Raw genomic sequence first — 18,722 nt, forward strand, 5'->3', positions numbered from 1 at the left:
ACAAATTCTTTATGTGTTACATATATGCTGGTAATAGGAAATCAATGCAAACGCAACTATGAGCATCGTTTGTCGTGATGGACATATAAATTACATTTAATAAGAGAGAAAGTCCATGTAGGGCAGGTTTGAGGGTTGGTGCAGCCTGTTATCATTCCAAACTCATAAAATACCACCATAAGATCACAACAACAAAAGCCACATTGTGTTTCAGCATGAAACGAAGCTGGATGTTGTGCCCGCAGGTGAACATGTCGTGGGACAGTACCAGTTACATGTTATCATACGCCGAAGGACAGCTGGACAGCACCTGCCACATCCACATGGCAGGACAACATCAGCTAGAAACCGCCAGTAATGACATAACAATATAGTGGATTGGTCCAACAAACCCTGATTTTCATGTGGGAGTCCAGTGTTCGCTTCCCATCTGAATTTTTTTGTTTGTTTGTTTTTTTTTACACCTACCCACGTGCCTCCTTTCCTTAATCCTAACCATCCATGTTATCATGTGCATTTGTTGATGTCTCAAGTGTAATATGCAGACACAGTCCAGTCCATTGCAAAGTGGCAACATGTGATAACTTGGGATGAGAATGTGTTAATTGGAGGATGAGTCAAACAAACGTGGACTTTCAATTCGGAAACCAAAAGTATAAATTAACGTAGTTATGCTCCCTTCCACACTTTGCAGAACACTACTTGCTTTAGGTAACTATGCAGATATGTGCATTTATGTCACTAATGTGTGTAGTTATTTTAGACAAAACCACAATCTTTTTCTTAAGTAAATGACGTAAGTACTGTTTTGTTCTCTAAACAAAACAATTTAACTATCAAACTGACTCTTTGAGAGAGATTTTGCATTTGCACTGCTTTTGTGTTGCCAATATGTAGTTTTGATACATGTCATGTCCACCACCACATAACACCTTGTTCAGAGTTAGTATCCATCTCACATATTTTGGTAAGACTGTGTTATATCCATGCACTACTGCACACATGCACACACAGTGTGAGCTCCTTGTGAAAGTTGCAGGTCAGTGACTGGGCCTCTTCAAAACAACCCTGAATCAAATGCTCTGGGTCCATTTATTGTAAAAATGCTCTGCACTGATTTGTTCTCCACTGAAAAACTCCAGTGTATCCAAACTGTCTTTCCCCCCCTACAGTATCAGCGTGGCACTGTGTTCACTTTGCTGCAGTGGCAGCCATTAATACCCGTCAGCCAGGCTCGCTCCCACATCATATTTCTGCTGTTCTGCTGGAATATATGGAGTGCCTGTTCAGCCAGCACTCAGAAAGCCCTGCATAATTTACTACAAAACAGGAAACGTCATTTGTGTTCTGCACTGGTAGCCCTCTGAGCAAAACCACAGAGCCCAATTTACTCTGCTATACGTTCTACTGCCCATACAAAACCAAAGTCATGTGAGGTTTGATATGATGGTGCAAATGTGTTGGTGAGAGGTCTGTGAAAATGAAACACTTATTGCTTCATTAAAGCTACATGGCTCAGAATGTAGAGAAATGTACCCAGCGGAGACATTTGGCAGGTTCCAGATATGAATGATTGAGAATAGAGTGCAGTGTTTTACAGGGTTTGGTCTAAAATTGTTTGTTTGTTTGACCTCTAAGAGGTGCGTAAATGGGTTTAGAGTATATTATTAATAAGATGCATAAATAATTGACATACCTACTGTGAAGTCAACTATTGTTTTACGGACAGTGGTTTTGAAGCCTACGATTTGGCATTTCTACTGTCACCATGTTGTTTTTTTGGAGCCAGAAGTGACTATATTTGGACAAGCATCTGACACTTGGAGCAAACGGTGGATCCATGGAAGTATGAAGATCTGCAACAACTTCTCAGTCCAAATTCATCACATGGTACCACTCTGTCAGTACCTTCAGTGTCAACCTATGACGTTTTTGGTATCCTTGTGCGTCAGCTGTTTACGCCATGGGATGCCAATACAGTGATGTCGACAAATGCACATGTGATGGCATGAAGCAGTAGAGTTGTTTGCACAATAGCATGTACTGTCACATCGGTTGGGATTAGGCACCAAAGTCACGGATGGTTAGGTTTAGGCAAAAGAGGCACATGGTAAAATCAAGAAGAAAAAGTACACACACATCCACAGGGCACGCGAACTCCAAACTCCTGCACAAAAGTCAATTGTTTGTGGGACCCATCCACCTGCCCTATAAGTGCAATTGGGCTGCTTATGTTACAGGCAGCTTCATTACTTGATGCTGTCCTTCAGTGCTTTGGACGCATGTGACCGGATAACAATGCTACCAGTTCCGTCTGGTCACGTTCTCAAGTGACACAATCCATGCACATTGAGGACACGCCCGCTGGCATTCAGCTGTCTGCCAGTGTATGGTAACAATGCCCCTGGTTCTTTCTGACAGCGTAATCATCTGACACGTCCGTGCGCATTGTACGTGGACACAGAAGGTGGCTTTTGGCATCACACTCCAATGCTGAAAGCACTGACAGAGCAGTGCTGTTTGACGAGTTTGGAAAGGAGAACGTGTTGAGATCCAGATACAGCCATGGAGGCAGAGCCGTGTTCATGCCTATGAGAGCTGCTCAGTAGTGCATGAAGCAAAAAAAAAAAAAGCTCTTTTTCCACAGTTTGAAAGTACCCAGATCTTCCACCAACCATGAGGCTTGCAAACCAGAGACTTACAGTGACGGCGTGCAGCCGAGTGTGCCCAGGTGGGTAACTTCCACTGGCAAAGTGACTGACTTCCAGTTTACCGCTTTGCTAGCTTGAATGGCGGTCTAAAAGCATTCCACCATCCCCTTCACTACGAGATGATAACGTCAGCTCATAAACTATGTCACTTTGGAAATGCTGATAGGACACTTATGAAACACACAAATGTAACATATTTGTTGGTGGAATAAACACAAAACTTGTCATCTAAGCCTATGACCCTTATGTAAGAAACACCACACAAAACAATTCTCTTATTTTTGCTTGTATCCACAGTTTATTTTTATTTTGTTAGTATCCATTGATTTTTAGGATTCACCAATGTTTTTTTGCTTTCTCTTAAATAAGAGAAAATGTTATGAGTGGTCGAGAACACTCATACCAAGATAAGAGAAAAACATCTCATTATCACAGTTCTCAAATTGTTGCCCAGTGCGATGAGAATAAGTTTTATATTTTAGATTTTTAAAAATGAATGAAAACATTTAATGAAATTTAGATAATAGATGTATTTTTGGATCATATTTTAGAGTAATCATAGTGACTGGATTATACATTTCAGGGCTAAAGAAATACTACTATACGTAATGCACTGATCTCAATTAATGTAATTTCAGTTACCGTGCATCCCTCTGCTGACCAGAGCTGCAATGTAACTAAGTACCTATACGTATAAGTATTGTACTTAAGTACAAATCTAAGGAACTTTTATGTTACTGAGTATTTCAATGCATGCCACTTTCCACTTCTACTCTACTACACTTCAGAGGGTAATATTGTACTTTTTACTTTACTACAATCATTTAGTAACTACTTTACAAATTAAGATTTGTGTGCAAAAATCATATAAACGTATACTAGTGCAGTTTTTTCCATTTTTTCATGTATATTTTACTTTTAATACTTGAAAGCATTTACCTGAAAGGTTTTTTTTTGTTTGTTTGTTTAAAAAAAACATTAAATCAATTACACTACTGCTGAGGTTTTTTTTTGGTGTCTTTTTGGTGTCATCTCTCCCGTCTTGTCCATATGCCTTTAGTCTTTATACATGGCACAAAACCTGACCTTATATAGTGTTAAGGCGGTGTGTGCTAACTTATGATCAGTGGGATCATTGAGCATACCTGGTCAGAGCACAGTTGGATGGTTATGAATGTTTGGTGCATCTGGAGATGACATATCTTATATTTTCTCTTACCAGTAAATTGAGAGAAAAACATGATACAAGAGAACCTTGCTGCATGAGGCTCAGTGTGTTTAAATATCCATGATTTGGTGGAGGCTGCATTCATTCAACTAAGTGCAGTGGAGAAACAAAAGAAGAAAAAAGAGATAAAGGATCAGTTAATAGTACTGAAGTGTGTTGACCTTCTCGCTCTCTCGCACATAAAGCCTCACACTCAATGGATTGGAAAAACATTGCCTGTTGACATAATTTAATATATTATATTTCTCTTTGGACGTATTCGGCAAAGCTAATATGTGTTACATAAAGATGGTGTTTTTTTAGAGACAGAATTGGGGTCACAGGTCCAAACTGTTGTCTCATTATATGAGGGCTCTTGTATTAAACCTGGCTGCTTCTGATTGTTTCACATCACTTCAATAATTCTCCTACAATATGAAACTGAAGTCTACCCATCATGAAAAACAACCCAGAATAATTACATTTTAGAGAAAATAATTAATGGAATTCTCCCCTTCAGATGGCTTATAATTTCTGTGCCTGCTGACTCCAGGGCTTTGGCAGAGGGAACATGTTAATTGAGAAATATTAGGCCACCTTTAATGAAAGAAGGCTTGATACTTTTTTTAGTAAGTCCTATCCTCTATGCAGCAGTACACTTCATTTGAAGAGTTCATATTTAATTGAGATTACAGCCCCGGCATAAAGTAGACTGCTGCCCCAGAGAGACCGAAACAAATTTGCAAAAAAGATTCCCCACGCTTTCAAAAGTTCATTGGAATCTGTTTCATGAATGAGGAACCCAACAAATCTATCACATTACCATTGAATTTCCCAAGGGCTCTGTATAAAGTTTTCTTGAAATTGAGAATGCGGCGCATTTCGCTCCGCTTTATTAAGATTCAAACTCTTGCAGCCCCAAAGAAGAGATCATTAAAATCAATATTCAATTTGAAGGCTGCTGCGTGTGATGTGGGGCTGCACTTCATAAAAATGTCAAAAAGATTTAGCTGTGACATACACTGGAGGGACGGCTTGCATTTGTTGATATTGATTTGAAGATATTATAGAGAAAATATCCAGAAGAGGAGTTTTAGCAGCTGCATAATGACAGAGCAATGAAATGGAAGAGCATCTGAATAGAATAAATGGCATTAAGCTACTTCGTGTAATAAATCAGTTGGCGAAATGTAATGAAAGACTCGGCTTAAATAGGAGGTTAAAAATGCAATACAATCCACATCTGCACACATCTGCAACTTTTTCCCCATAAGGAATAAGTATGTAATAAATATTTTAATGAAAACAAGTTGGTAAGTATTTTATTGTTTATTATTATTATTATTATTATTATTATTATTATACGTAGAAGTAGTAGTAGTAGTAGTAGAATTTTAGCCTTTGTTATGGCTCAAAAACAAACCTCCATAGAAGGGTGTGAACAGCAGCATCTGCACATTAACCCTTTGAAACCTGGATTGTCATCACAGTTCTTGTGGTGCATTTAGTTGCCTTTCACAGGTATTTAAATTAATGAACCTCGAGCAAACTGGTTTGGTTTCTTCTTGAAACATGGAGAAAAAGGCAATGAGCAGCATAGTAAGAAATGTCCTGCTGATTGCAAGAAATTAGTTGAAATAATTTTGAAAATTCCTTTTTAAAAAAGCTAAGGAAAAACTTTCCCTGTGTTATTTATTTATTTATTTAATTACTTATTTTTACTTTCCACTTTGTTACATCTTTTTGTTTTTTGTTTGTTATAGACAAAACAAAGAAAACAAACTAATTTTCAGGTAATTTTCTTGCACTTTTTACTAATTTCTTGGTAATTTCTGTGTCATTTCCTCCTAAGTGGCTTATTGCCTTCTTCCCATGTTTTTAAGGCCAGTTTTTCCAGGTTACTAAGGCTTAATTCCATATCCAATTTGTTATGATCCAATAAAGTTAGGGACCATGCAAATGAATTAATCACCATTTTTGTCATTTTTACTTTTCTTTACTATATCTTTACCGTATGGGAGCTGGGAGGGACAAATCCAAAATGTACAGCTGTGCCTCATTCTTGGTGCTATTGTGATTATGTAATTATTATTATTATTATATAATGGATGGGACCCAGTTTAGTTCCATTAGCTACACCGCATCATACCACAGCTGGAGAGTTTCAGAGTTGCAGATTTTGAGGATTTGGCCCTTTGTTTTCTTGATAATTGTGCTCAAATCATGAGTAAGTAAGCAGTTTAATTGTTTGTTTTTAGTTTTTCTTCTGGTATTTTTTTAAATTTTTTTTATTTTAGATTTTTTTTAATTATTTAAATTATCCCCTAAACAATTCAGAGAGAAATAATTCAAGACAATGAATGGTGTCACTTGTGGAAATGTGTTGTGCTGTTAGCTACAGACAAAGTTAACACCATTAAAAGTCCAGTTATGAATAACATGGATCTAAGATTTGTGGCTGTTTTTTAGTAATTACATATAAATCACAGCCGTATCCATCCTCATAAAAATATGTTATCCTCAGAAACCTTGGGTCTCTGCTCAACATACAAGAATTGTCTAGAGTGGCGTTGATCGGCTCAGGCGGGATCCAGCTCGCAGTTAGAATTTGGCTGCCTGGTGGAGATTTGCACTCTGGTGAGTACACTTTCCTAGTTTACATTTGTACTTACAGTGAAAAAGTTTGATGCAGGCTGTGAGAGGGAAAAGCTCAGCTTTCATCACACGCCAAATGTTTTTGATGGAGGCCACCAGTGATGCAAGAAAAAAACACGACACAAGATTTCCTGATGCAAGTAAATAATGAGGTGAGGATGAAAAACACCAAAACAGATCAAAAAGTCAAAATAAACACAATGGGCCTTATGCAAGGAACAATACACACACACATTCTCTTTTATTTTTGCTTGCATCCAGGATTTGTTCTTATGTTGTTAGAACCCACTGATTTCTGGTAATCACCGTTTTCTTATTTTTTCTTCTCTCTTAGTTAAAAGAACATTTTACGAGTGGTCCAAAGCACTCGTACCAAGATAAGAGAAAAACATCTCACTTTCACAGGCCACAAATTGTTGTCCAACACAAGGAAAAATAGGTTTTATATTTGAGGAATGTTTAAAAAGTGTATGAATATCGTCTTATTAAATTTAGATCATATTTTAGAATAACTATATCACTGGATAATTGAATTTCAGGGCTAAAGATATCCTACTATACTTGGTGCACTAAGCCCAGTTACTGTAATTTCAGTTACTGTGTGACCCTCTGCTGACCAGAGCCTGAGTGTAACTAATTGCAGTTACTCAAGTATTGTACTTAAGTACAAATCTGAGGAACTTTCATGTTACTTGAGTATTTTAATCCCATGCCACTTTCCACTTCTACTCTACTACACTTCAGAGGAAATTATTGGACTTTTTACTCGACTACTATGATATAACTAGTTTACAAATAAAGATTTTTGCACACACACTAAACATATGAAAATACACAAGTGCAGCTAAAACAGTAAGTAAATCAGCTAGGAAAACAATTGGAAAATATTTCTTTCATCATATAAGTCAGAGAGAGTTGCACGGCATGAGCAGAAAGACAGAGAAAACAACACATTTTTCTTTAACTTAACCCTTTGAAACCTGCTTGACCTCTTCAGACACCTTTTTCAGGTATTTAACCCTTTGAAACCTGAGCTAATAGGTTTGATTTCTTTCAAAAACATGGGAACAAAGGCAATGAGCAACTTGCAAAGAAATGCACCTCAAATTGAAAGAAATTAGCTAATTTAGAAAATTATTTTTTTAAAAGCTAGGGGAAAATGTACAGAAAACTATATCTTCAATTACCATCATTATCTATGTAAAATGATGCTACTGAATTATTATAACTTTTTAAGCACTTTTTTTACAGGTCTTGTCCTTTTTTTAACATTCTGTTTTTTGTGCTTTTTTTGTACTATACTTTTTAGTAATTTCAATTTAGTAAATTTAGTGATTTGCTGATTTCTGGGTCATGTCCTTTTAAGTTGCTCATTGTCTTCTTTCCATGTTTTTTAATTTATTTTATTTTATTTTTTTAAAGAAGTCAAGACAGTTTTCTCAGGTTTAAAAGGGTTAACAACCCTGTTGTGTAATTTATTTCATTATTTTTGATCAATTATGTATATCATATTGCCTTTAATGGTCTGACGGTGCCTACTGCAGTAGTGCCTCGTCTTATGTCGTAAATGGCTAATCATTATGATCATAGCTGATGATCAGTAGCTTTTTAATACAATTCCATCCACTTCTGCCACAACTGAGTCTTACAACTACTGTTCATGCCAACATGGCGTAGCTGTTAAATGCAGTGAGTATGTCGGGTAGCTGCGATGAATGTCCAACATGCCTCAGTCCATTAAAATATGTCGCCATGGCAGCACGCCACTGCACTCTGTAATATCCGCAGGTCAGCATTATAGAGTTTGTCAGACACTCCCATATAACCAGCTCACTGCTGCCACTGTGTTACATCCAACGGAAGCATCACTGCATACTGTACATCTAACACATAGATAGATAGATAGATAGATAGATAGATAGAGAGAAATATTTCAAACATGTAAAACAAATAAAAAGTTAAAAATTAATCCAAATGTCAATAACAAAAATAGGTAATAACCTATCCATAAACAAAAAGGTCCCTCTTTGTCAATAAAGACACTTTTCCACAGCACAAAATACCCCTTTAACACCTGCTAACATCTGGCTTTCTAATGTAATGAGAAAGTGTATAATTATCATCCACACCTGGGTCAAATGACTCTGTAGTAGTCACGGGTATTTATCGTCTTTGGCTCCAATCCACACTGATGCAAACACAATCCCCTGGTGTACACACTAATTTCAGCCCCTTAAACCGGCGAGATGCAAAGATGTGCTGCAACTAATTACCATCCATCTTTGCCCATGCAGCGCTAAAACATCGATCCAAATTAGTCTGCATTGAGTTTGAAAGAGAGATAAAAAGAGGTAACCACTCACAAGATTTTTACAGGCCTCCATCCATGCTGCTTTCTGCTATTCATAAACCTGTTCTCAGGCTTGTCTGTGATGTCGAACAGGAAACACACACAGAAAAAAAAGAAAAAAAACAGAAAAAAAAACCAAACATAAAGGCACACTCGTCTGCTGCAGAGCCGTGTACACAGCTTTGCTCTGCTGGCAATGGGAAAGCAGTCTATTTCTGTGTGGAGTTACCCATGTTTAAAAAACCTACACATGCTTATTTCAGTAGTAAAAGAACCATGACACCCTACCCCTAGACATAAATGTGCAAAAAGGAGGGTCATGGACTAAGCTGTTGAGACAAAGGATGTATTTTGAATGAGCCTTTGACACTGGGACAGACGGACCTGGGAAATAAACCACTAATCTTGTAATTATTGCTTAACCTCCACTTTACCTCCTGAACCAGGTTTGTCCACAACTCCTGACTGACTGATTGTGCTGCTTAACGCAAAAATGTTCATTATTATGTTCATTCATAGAAAGTAAAATATATACAGAAATAGGCATTGATGTATGTCTTAATGGAACAGCAGATAAAACCTTGGTTTGCACCTTCATATGGACTTAACAGGTTCACACAGACAGTTTGGCAAACACTCCTGGATACACTGCAAACCACAATTTCCTTGCAAAGTCGCTTTGATCAAACTGAAACACTTCCTGCAGCATATTTACAACAAATATATAGAAACACAAAAAAGCAGATTACAAACACACACATGGAGTATTCCACACAGATACAACTTACCCACAGATACATCATCATGATTACTGGACAGCTGAATGCCTTCCCTGCAGCACCGAAAACAGACTCCTCCTTGGCTTTAAACACAAGTTGTGTAACCTACTGCGTCTCCCCGGTCACCAGCTCACCATCACAGGCAGCGTGTGCCCACTGCTCTTGGATTGGGAAGATGCCTCTGACCCTTTGTTATTTTCCCTTTGACTTCTCTTTCTTCCTCTGCGCTCCTTTTGTGTAAAATCCTGCTTAGCCACCACTTCTCACTGAGTGTGTACTTCAGCACGCGCAAGTGTGTCAGTGTGTGTGTGTGAGGGAGAAAGGGGGAGCCTAATGACTAAATCTACTCTATGCAGCAGGAGGCTACGGTATACCACTGCACAATGAAAGCGAAAGAGGGAGACAGAAGAGGAGAGGTGGAGAAAACCACACACACACACACACACACACACACACACACACACACACACAAAAGTGTACACTCAGCTGAAGTGTTCTTGTAAATAGCTGTTAGTAGCTCGCTGAATCTCTTTTTGATGTGCGCTACTTGGAGTGTTTCAAACTGAGCTGCTCACATCTTAGAGTAAATACATAAAGGTCTAACAGGGTGAGTAGTGCAGATGATCAGAGAGGACACACACACACACACACTCACACTTAATTAGTGCTGTTAAAAAGTACTGATGTATTGGGGCCCTGATACCCCAGTCAAAAGCACCCAGCTCTGCCTGAGCAGTTGTAATGGATGAAGCTCTTTATTCAATATTTTTTATTTTTTTATTTTCACATTAAAACATTACATTTTTAGAAAACTTGTGATATAAAAGTGTGTTAATGTAAGTATTAAAATGGAAAAGTGTTAGCTGAAATTGTTACCTTATTTATAATAATATTTTTTTTTAAATGTAGGGGCAATTATATATTATATTATATTATATATATTTTTAATAATACATATTTTCAAAGGACTTTTTTTCTCCAAAAAAGTCTTCACTTCAGGCCCACGTACATACACCAAATTTTTCTAGTTTTGTTTCTATCTGTACTTTGAAGGTTTTAACAGAGATATGTATTTATATATCATTCATGGCCTGATTTTTTTAGAAGATTGTATTCCTTTTCATTTTGTATAACTGTTGATGAATTCCTGGAGTTGTGGAGATTTAAAAAAAAAAAAAAAAAAAGATTCTGAAAATAGCTTTATCCAATGTTCAGACTTCTGTTCTGGAAATGTCTTCAGTTTGTACACCAAACATTATAGTTTTGTTTCCATCTGTACTAAAATTTTTCTTATACCATACCTTTACTGTACCTCATGAATCATCATCATTTCTTCAACAAATCAGGAAAATGCTGTATCAGCATGTGAAACTCTCTCTTTCTCACAATTCAGTGTACAAACTCTCTCAGATTCATTTGTTCTTCTCTGATTTACAACAGCCACAAAGACATCCTCCCCGCTCAATGACTGTTTTGCAAGTCTTGACAAGTTTTCCAATTATGATATGTTGGCAAACATTATTGGGCAATCGGTCAAAAAACAAACAAACAAACAAAAAAAAAACTTCTTACTCTTCCAAAACGGCTCAGAGCCATTATTTAATTTCAAGTCTGACCTATTTTACTCATAAAATTTCCTCCTACACAAAAATGAAACAGTAAGTAGGCATGAGATTATATTCATCTGTTATGGAGGCAGCAGTTGGCCATCATTAACAATGCTATTTTACTCACCCCATGTAACCTTTGCAGCCCTCTGCAGCATTATCCAGACAGGATGTGCAAAAGGAACTTCATGAAAACAAACTAAATAGGACACACTTGAGAAATAAGCTTTGCAGCGTGTTGGTTTAGTTTGTGCATTATGCTGAAAGAAAGTTATCAGTTACCTAAAGAAGCAGGGGTGCAAATGAGTTAAAACATATTTGAGTGCAGCCACTGGAACAAAGTTGCATCAGTATGCAAAACATTTTCAGATCTGTCACCTAATGAAGACACTATAAGACAGTCTACACTCTACAATGTGCCCACAGAAGTGTATAGATCTCTGCCCTTGAGGCAAAAAAAAGATTCACTTTTGTCTGAGGTGCCAGTTGGATTGTCTGTACATACTATTCTCACACCTTTTCTTTGGCTAACTGTCTTCTCATATAAACATGCTTTTCACTACTACCAAAATGTTCATGTTTCTCCACTGCAAAGGTTTCAGCTTCACAACATGCATTTAATAGCATTATTTTTTTAAGAAAACCAACTGTATAGTCAGCTATGGAAACATACTAAAAACTAGAACTACTACATAGTGGTTGTATGCATCCGCCAACCAGTCAAGTTGCAGTTTACATCCATGTCTGTTCAGATTTACATGTAGTCATGACAGTAGGCAATGCTTGAAATAGAATGTTGCTGCAAAAAGAAGCAAGGTATTCTAAAATATGGATGCTTCACACACAGTTCAAAGGTTCAACACAGTTTAAAGGTGAGCACCCAAGATTAGGGTCATCAATTCCAACACCAAATCCCCTTATTTTCCTAAGATACAGTGTTGAACAATGGTTAGAAAACTGCTTTTGAAGAACATTATGATGTCACACTGAGGTTGACTTTCGTCCTTTTGGTCACAAAATGTCAGCACTTCATCATTTTATTCTATTAGATGTTTGTGTGAAATGCTGTTGTAGCTAGTGTATGTATTTGCAAGTTATGGCCAAAAATGTGTTTTTTGAAGTCACAATGACTTTTGACCACCAAATTTTAATAAGCTTATCCTAGAGTCAAAGTGGATGTTTGTGCCAAATTTTGTGCCAAATCATTTCAGGCGTTCTTAAGACATCACATTCACAAGAATGAGAAGTCTGCAAGGTCATAATGACCTTAACCATTGACCCTTTCACCACCATATTCTAATTAGCCTATCCATTAGTTCAGGTGGACATTTGTACCAAATTTTAGGCAATTCCCTCAAGGTATTTGTGAAATATTGTATTCACAAGAATGAAACAGATGAGGTCAAAGTGGCCTTAACCTTTTACCTATGGCCACCAAACTCTAATCAGTTTATCCTTGAATTTAAGTGTCCATTTGTGCCACATTTGAAGAAATCATGTAAGGCATTCTTGTGACTAACACACCTAGATAATATGTTAGAGGGATGATTTACTCTGAACTGGACCTGAACTGATCCATGTTGTCACTGTTTGACATGCAACCCATTTGCAGGTTGCTAACTTGTTTGGTGTAACATAATAAAAGAAGGTCCAGTAACAACTAGCTTAAAGGGGGTATATCTCCACCTACTGTGGAGGAATCGAACATACTTCTGACAATAAATTGATTCTCCCCTGGTGCTTGTATACTGGGACGAGGACAGAAGTTCAATTAAATGGTCTATTCGAGCTATAATTGTAGCGCTACTTAACTGTGCATAGAAACATACTGACTGGTTACCAATAAGGTTACCAATCCAGCACATGGCAAGACAGCTGGCAACAGGTTATCAGCTACATTCAATCTTACTAACAAACCCACATCGTACTGTAAGCATGCAAGTTTTTCCCATAAACCTCCAGTTTCCCTGGCACTAGCATTTTTTTTCTCATTGGCAAAAGTACTTTTTACAGTGTATATCTAATTAGGAATTTTACAGTGCCCTTTGGGGGGCCCTTCCCTGTTGGGGGCCCCTAGGCAGTTGCAGACCTTTTGGTTAATGGTAAAGTCTGCACTTCTTTTATCAGCCTGGCTTTAATGGAAAATACATACTGCTTCATAATGTGTCAGAACATCCTCTGAGTGCAATAATTTTGATCCTTTAGGGTTCATGGTATGTCCATAATCAATATACTGTAGGTTAGATGTTGTGCAGAGGTCAGCATAGAAAACATTAATATTTAATAGCACTGATTTGGGTTGCAAAACTGCCACAGTTTAACATGCATCACCTTATAAAATAGTATCTCATGTTTTGATCAAGTTTCAGACTGTGGGTTTCATAGGGTCATGTGTCAAAATTATTTGACACATGAAAAAAATAAGAAACAGTGAACTGAAAAAGCAACATTTTCACATGTAATGGGGTGTATATTGTATATTGGAGTAAATACTGATAAAAGATCCTGCTGTGATTTAAAAAAAAATGTGTTTATGAAAAACTACCCCAAGGGCCAAGTAACCAAACAGAAATAAAGCAAAAAATTGAGAGTCCAGATGCAATCTGTGAGTGTAATCTATTTGCTTCTCATTTCCCCATTATCCTGAAGGAAATACTTGTTAAATTCTTTATGGCTATGGACAATTAAAAAGAAATGAAATCGGCTGGTAGCTGTGTGTAGAGGGGATTGCAATAAGATGCCATGGCATGAATAATAACACCACGGCTGGAAGTTTATTTTTAGACACAAAATGTACCCACAACTTAATGAGAGTTATGCTGCATGGCATCAAAGCCAACACGGGCTGCGCTTGCTGCTGCTGTAACTGCATTTTATTTTTTTTTATTTTATTTTTTTTTTTTAGGTTTATTGGAAAAAATCACTTTTGCTTAACCCAGCAATAAAATACAGAAGTAGACTCAAATTCCCATGAGGCAAGAAGACAGCAAAGAGGCAAGAGCTCTGACTCATTAAGTGTGGATATGAGCTAGCTCTACTCAATCTGCAAGATTTATAATGAGGCTCCCGGTTCACTGCTATTCTCAAGTCTCTTGTCAAGTCAGTAATGAGACCAAAACATGCTCATCATACAGATGCCTCGTACATACCACTTAAATCAATGCGTTCATTCATAAGTGTCTTAGACATGCATGTGCACACACAAACTACAAAGAGAACTACAAGGTCTGTAATCGGAACAATCTGAGATACAACATACTGTACAGTATACACTACTCCCACAAGGCACAGAGATTAACAGACTTGTTTTATGTCATATGTACTGAATGTCAATGGATTATTTATTAAAAGTAACAAGAAACTTGCAATTGTGATTTTGTAATCAAAATTATGTTAAATTTGTTGTGGTGTTTTGGTCAGGGTGCGACCAAAAAAGATCCTGTTTTTCAGCAATAATTAATCAGATTTGCAACATTTGCCTACATGGATAGGTTGCAGGTAGCATTTGGGTATCAAATTTATGTGTGGCCATAGAAACCTATGCAATGTTGGTTTCTTGTTCCAATGGATTTCTGACCTTTTTGAAACTCTATACGTACCTAAGTATCCTGAAATGAGAACAGTCAGAATGACCCAGAGATTTGTTCTTTTCATTATGTTTTTTGGTAATTTCAAATTCCTAAAATGCTGAAATTATCCTGAAATATCCCGGGGTATGCAGTTTATGAAGGTAAAGGTCTGTGACGCTTACAGCCCTCACGCTTAACCCCTCCTACTTACCGTGAGTGCACCACTAATTCTCATCTTTTCAGACGAATAAATACACATTAGAAACCCACAATATGTTTGTATGGGTATGTTTTTCTTACTTAAAAGAGAAACACAACTGTACATCTTTTGATTCAGCCTTCTCTCGCTCACTGAAGACTGACAAGGCTCATTTGTCTTTAACTCATCATAAAACACACTTCAGTCTGACTCAACAGAAACAAAATAAAACTCACCTAAACTGTCTTGGTCACTCTTGTTTGTAATCTAGTTAACAAGTCCACTGTTCCAACAATCACCAGTTCAAGTTTGGTCAAAATAAATCCTTAATTCAAGTTAGATGTAAAACCACATCATTATTCACGACAGTCTCTCCGGCTGTTTACAGTCCTGTAACTTCTCCCTCCACCACTAGGTGTCTCTGTGTCTTTCAGCTCAGCTGCCTGTTCCACCAGTAGAGACCAGAGACTAGGTTCCAGTGGTGGGTGCTGTGCACTACATACCATGAGTTTAATATAGAGAGAAATGCCTGTATTTGTGACGATATTGAAAAACTTACCTGTTATTTCTAAATAGTATACTGGTATACTGTAATACCATGACTAATAACTTAAAGGGGGTAACGCATTTCCTGTACCTTTGATTTCCTCCTTCCTGACCTTTATCTATGTATGACAACTTACTGCATATAGTGCATATTCACACAAATACACACAATGCACGGGAACAATGTAAATGAAGGCACATCTGTATTAAACACATGGGCATTTGCATAAGGAAGTCTACTGTATGTGTGTAGAATTAATTGTGTAGTGTTGTGAAAGTCTATGTGGACACACACAGGTGTTTGCTTACAAATATACCTTCATACAAGCAGGACTTACCCTCAGCTGCTCTTGCTCACAGCTCATTAGTCGGCCTGAAATGTACAAGAGAAGAAACAATTAGCTGTTGACTCTGAAGTGACCACAATCCTTAAAAGCCTCCTTCAGCAGCCATTACCATGGATAAGCACAACTGTATCAAATTATGCCCCGGACCTGATCAAGGCGGTGAGAGCTAAGCGTAAACTGATCTTTACAAAGACTTTAATGTTGCAAACTAACAATTAAGACACTTTCAGTTCATTAATGCTAAGTGTCGGTTTCGCGAGCCTGAAAGAGGAAATAATCAGACTTGAAGCTTCACTAAACACAACATTTGTAAAAAAAAAAAAAAAAAAAAAGGTACCTTAATTAGCCTGAATCAGCTGTTCTCTCAACTCAGGCCCCAAACAAGGATTGTCTACTCATATCTTAGCAACCATAACCAGGCACGGCACTCTGTCACGATTTGGATATCTCAACACAAAGCAGCAATGTGCATAGGGCGGTAGTATGAGAACAGGCTGGCATATCAGAGTTTTTAGAGCTGTTTATTTTTTGTCTGACTTTTGAAACTAATTATAGAAGAACAAAAGTATAAAATGTGGATGAAGGGGTGTGTTTATCTGCTTTAAATGTCCGGTGTGTAGGATTTGGGAGGAAGTCTTGGTAGAAGTAGAATATAATATTCATAACGATGTTTTCATTAGTTTATAATCATCTGAAACCAAGAATTATTGTGAACTTGTTACCTTAGAATTAGCTGTTTAAATCTACATACAGCGTAGGAATATTCATGTTTTTACTTCAGTCACCAGAGTTCTCATACATCAAGTCCAGACTCCGGTTCGGATCTGGATTGGATGGCAAGTCAATTCAGACACAGCCCACACCTGATATTAGGAGCACAACATTACCATGTAATTAAATGTATGTTTCTGACTTTAAAAAAAAAGAAAAGAAAAAAGTTTTATACTTATTAATGAATTGTTAGTTTCATAGAATAAAGTTTTGTTTGGAGATCGTTACAGCAATCCTGGCCCGAGATTAAGCCTTAAACATAATCGTTTCCCTGTTTGAAATCGTTGTCATTGCAATGTTGACATAAAGTTCAAGAGTCGACTAACAGCCATCGTTTCAAAGATAGCAAGTTAGTTAACGGCTAATGGGCGTTCACATTCTGTCCAACGGGCGCAAGAAAGCGAGACTTCTGTGTCTTCTCTCAGTGTACACTACATCGCCAATGCAATGAGGATTTCCTACAATTACAATGTGCACCTGTAAACTCTAATGCTACAGTTGGAGCTGCTTAGGTTCACAAGCAACCATTTGCAGGCAAACAGTGCCATTCTTTTGCACTAGCTTGGAATGTATTTTGAATCTTTCTGACACTTGAATACATGTTGCTTTAGAGTTGTTATAGTTGGCTTAAGAGACAGATTGCAGTCAAACAGTGGCATTTTTTCCACTAGGCTTGAATGTATTTGGTTTCAGACTGCCTTAAACTTGAATGTGCGTTGCTTGTTAATAATAAGCAAGTTTAATAAAAGTCATTTGCTTACCACCAATTGTTCTTTATATTCTAAAAAAATAATGAATATTTGATATTTATGATTATGACTTATGTTGGTTAGAAAAAATAGCTCAATCAAAGTAGCAAATAATGTTGATGTATAATATTTTTTAGAGCTGGATTGTGATACGAGTGAGTGTAATATTAAAGTGGGCCCTAAGGGTTAAATAAACTCACTTGTTCCTCAGTCTCTACCCTAGTTCCTCTCTCAAATGTACATAAACCCATTCCCACATCCAGCGACCCTTCTGAATCGCTACATCCAGCCTCTCTCTCTCTCTCTCCTTCCTTTATCATCGCTTTTTCTCTTGCTCTCTGTCAGCTTCCTCATCAGTTTTGCCGATTGGGGGTTTGCTGTGATTTCCATAGCTTCAGCATTGATTTGGGAGAGAAAGGATAACCCTGTGAGGATTATGAAGGAGGAGATAATGGGAGGAAAGAGGATGGTGGAGAAAATTGTTCTGATTGTATGCTGATGCTTTTCTGTGTGACCCCCAGAGAGACATGTTTCTGCATCACATTAGGGCAGGGCTTAACCCAGGGTTAACTAGAGAGGGAGAGACAGACGGAGCTCAGGTAGTTTTTTAATGTTTCTATCATATTTTTCCTCATTTAATCATTGAGGTCAAACTGAAGGAAAGGAGAGGCAGGGGAATGTGTTGCTAATTTCACAGATAACATACATACATATTGCTGGGTGATACAGAAAAAAAATCACATATATGTAGGCTATATATATTAGCATTTTGACAAAATACCTTGATATTGATAATCCAACAATATTGTAGGGTTGACTATTAGTGCTTTCACCAAATATTTACACAATGAGATTCCTGACAAGTAATCGTCAGTCATATGGATATAGTGACTAAGTGGGTGACGGAAAAAATAATAGAACAGCTAGAACAGTCTGGTAAATTTGGAAAAAAATACATAATCTTATCGAAGCACAGCCTTTAAAACCAGGAAAAGGCACAACTTATAATTTTGTGATATCAGAAATTTAAGATGATATCAAGTCTTATGTCACAATACCAGTACAATACTGATGTACTGCCCAGCCTTACCTACATACATATTTTATATTTTATTGATATCTTTATTATTCTATTTTAATTTGTTTATCTATTGCTATTTATTTATTTATTGCTGTTTATGTATTTATTCTAAGATGCATTGGGATGGCTGTGGCTGAGTAGATCGTCCAGA

At 37.2% G+C, this 18,722-nt stretch overlaps 1 protein-coding gene across 1 annotated transcript in view; it reads right to left on the reverse strand.

Annotated features, from left to right (window-relative positions):
* rbfox1 (RNA binding fox-1 homolog 1) overlaps positions 1–15,991 on the reverse strand; it is a 198,296-nt gene extending 182,305 nt beyond the window's left edge. The window contains exon 1 of the mRNA XM_042505386.1: positions 15,962–15,991. Coding sequence (XP_042361320.1) covers positions 15,962–15,988 — 27 coding nt within the window. The 5' untranslated portion in view covers positions 15,989–15,991. The remainder of the gene's footprint in view (positions 1–15,961) is intronic.
* Positions 15,992–18,722: the final 2,731 nt, after the last annotated feature.

The sequence above is a fragment of the Plectropomus leopardus genome, chromosome 17 (genome assembly GCF_008729295.1).
Source record: "Plectropomus leopardus isolate mb chromosome 17, YSFRI_Pleo_2.0, whole genome shotgun sequence".
In the NCBI taxonomy this organism is placed as follows: Eukaryota; Metazoa; Chordata; class Actinopteri; order Perciformes; family Serranidae; genus Plectropomus; species Plectropomus leopardus.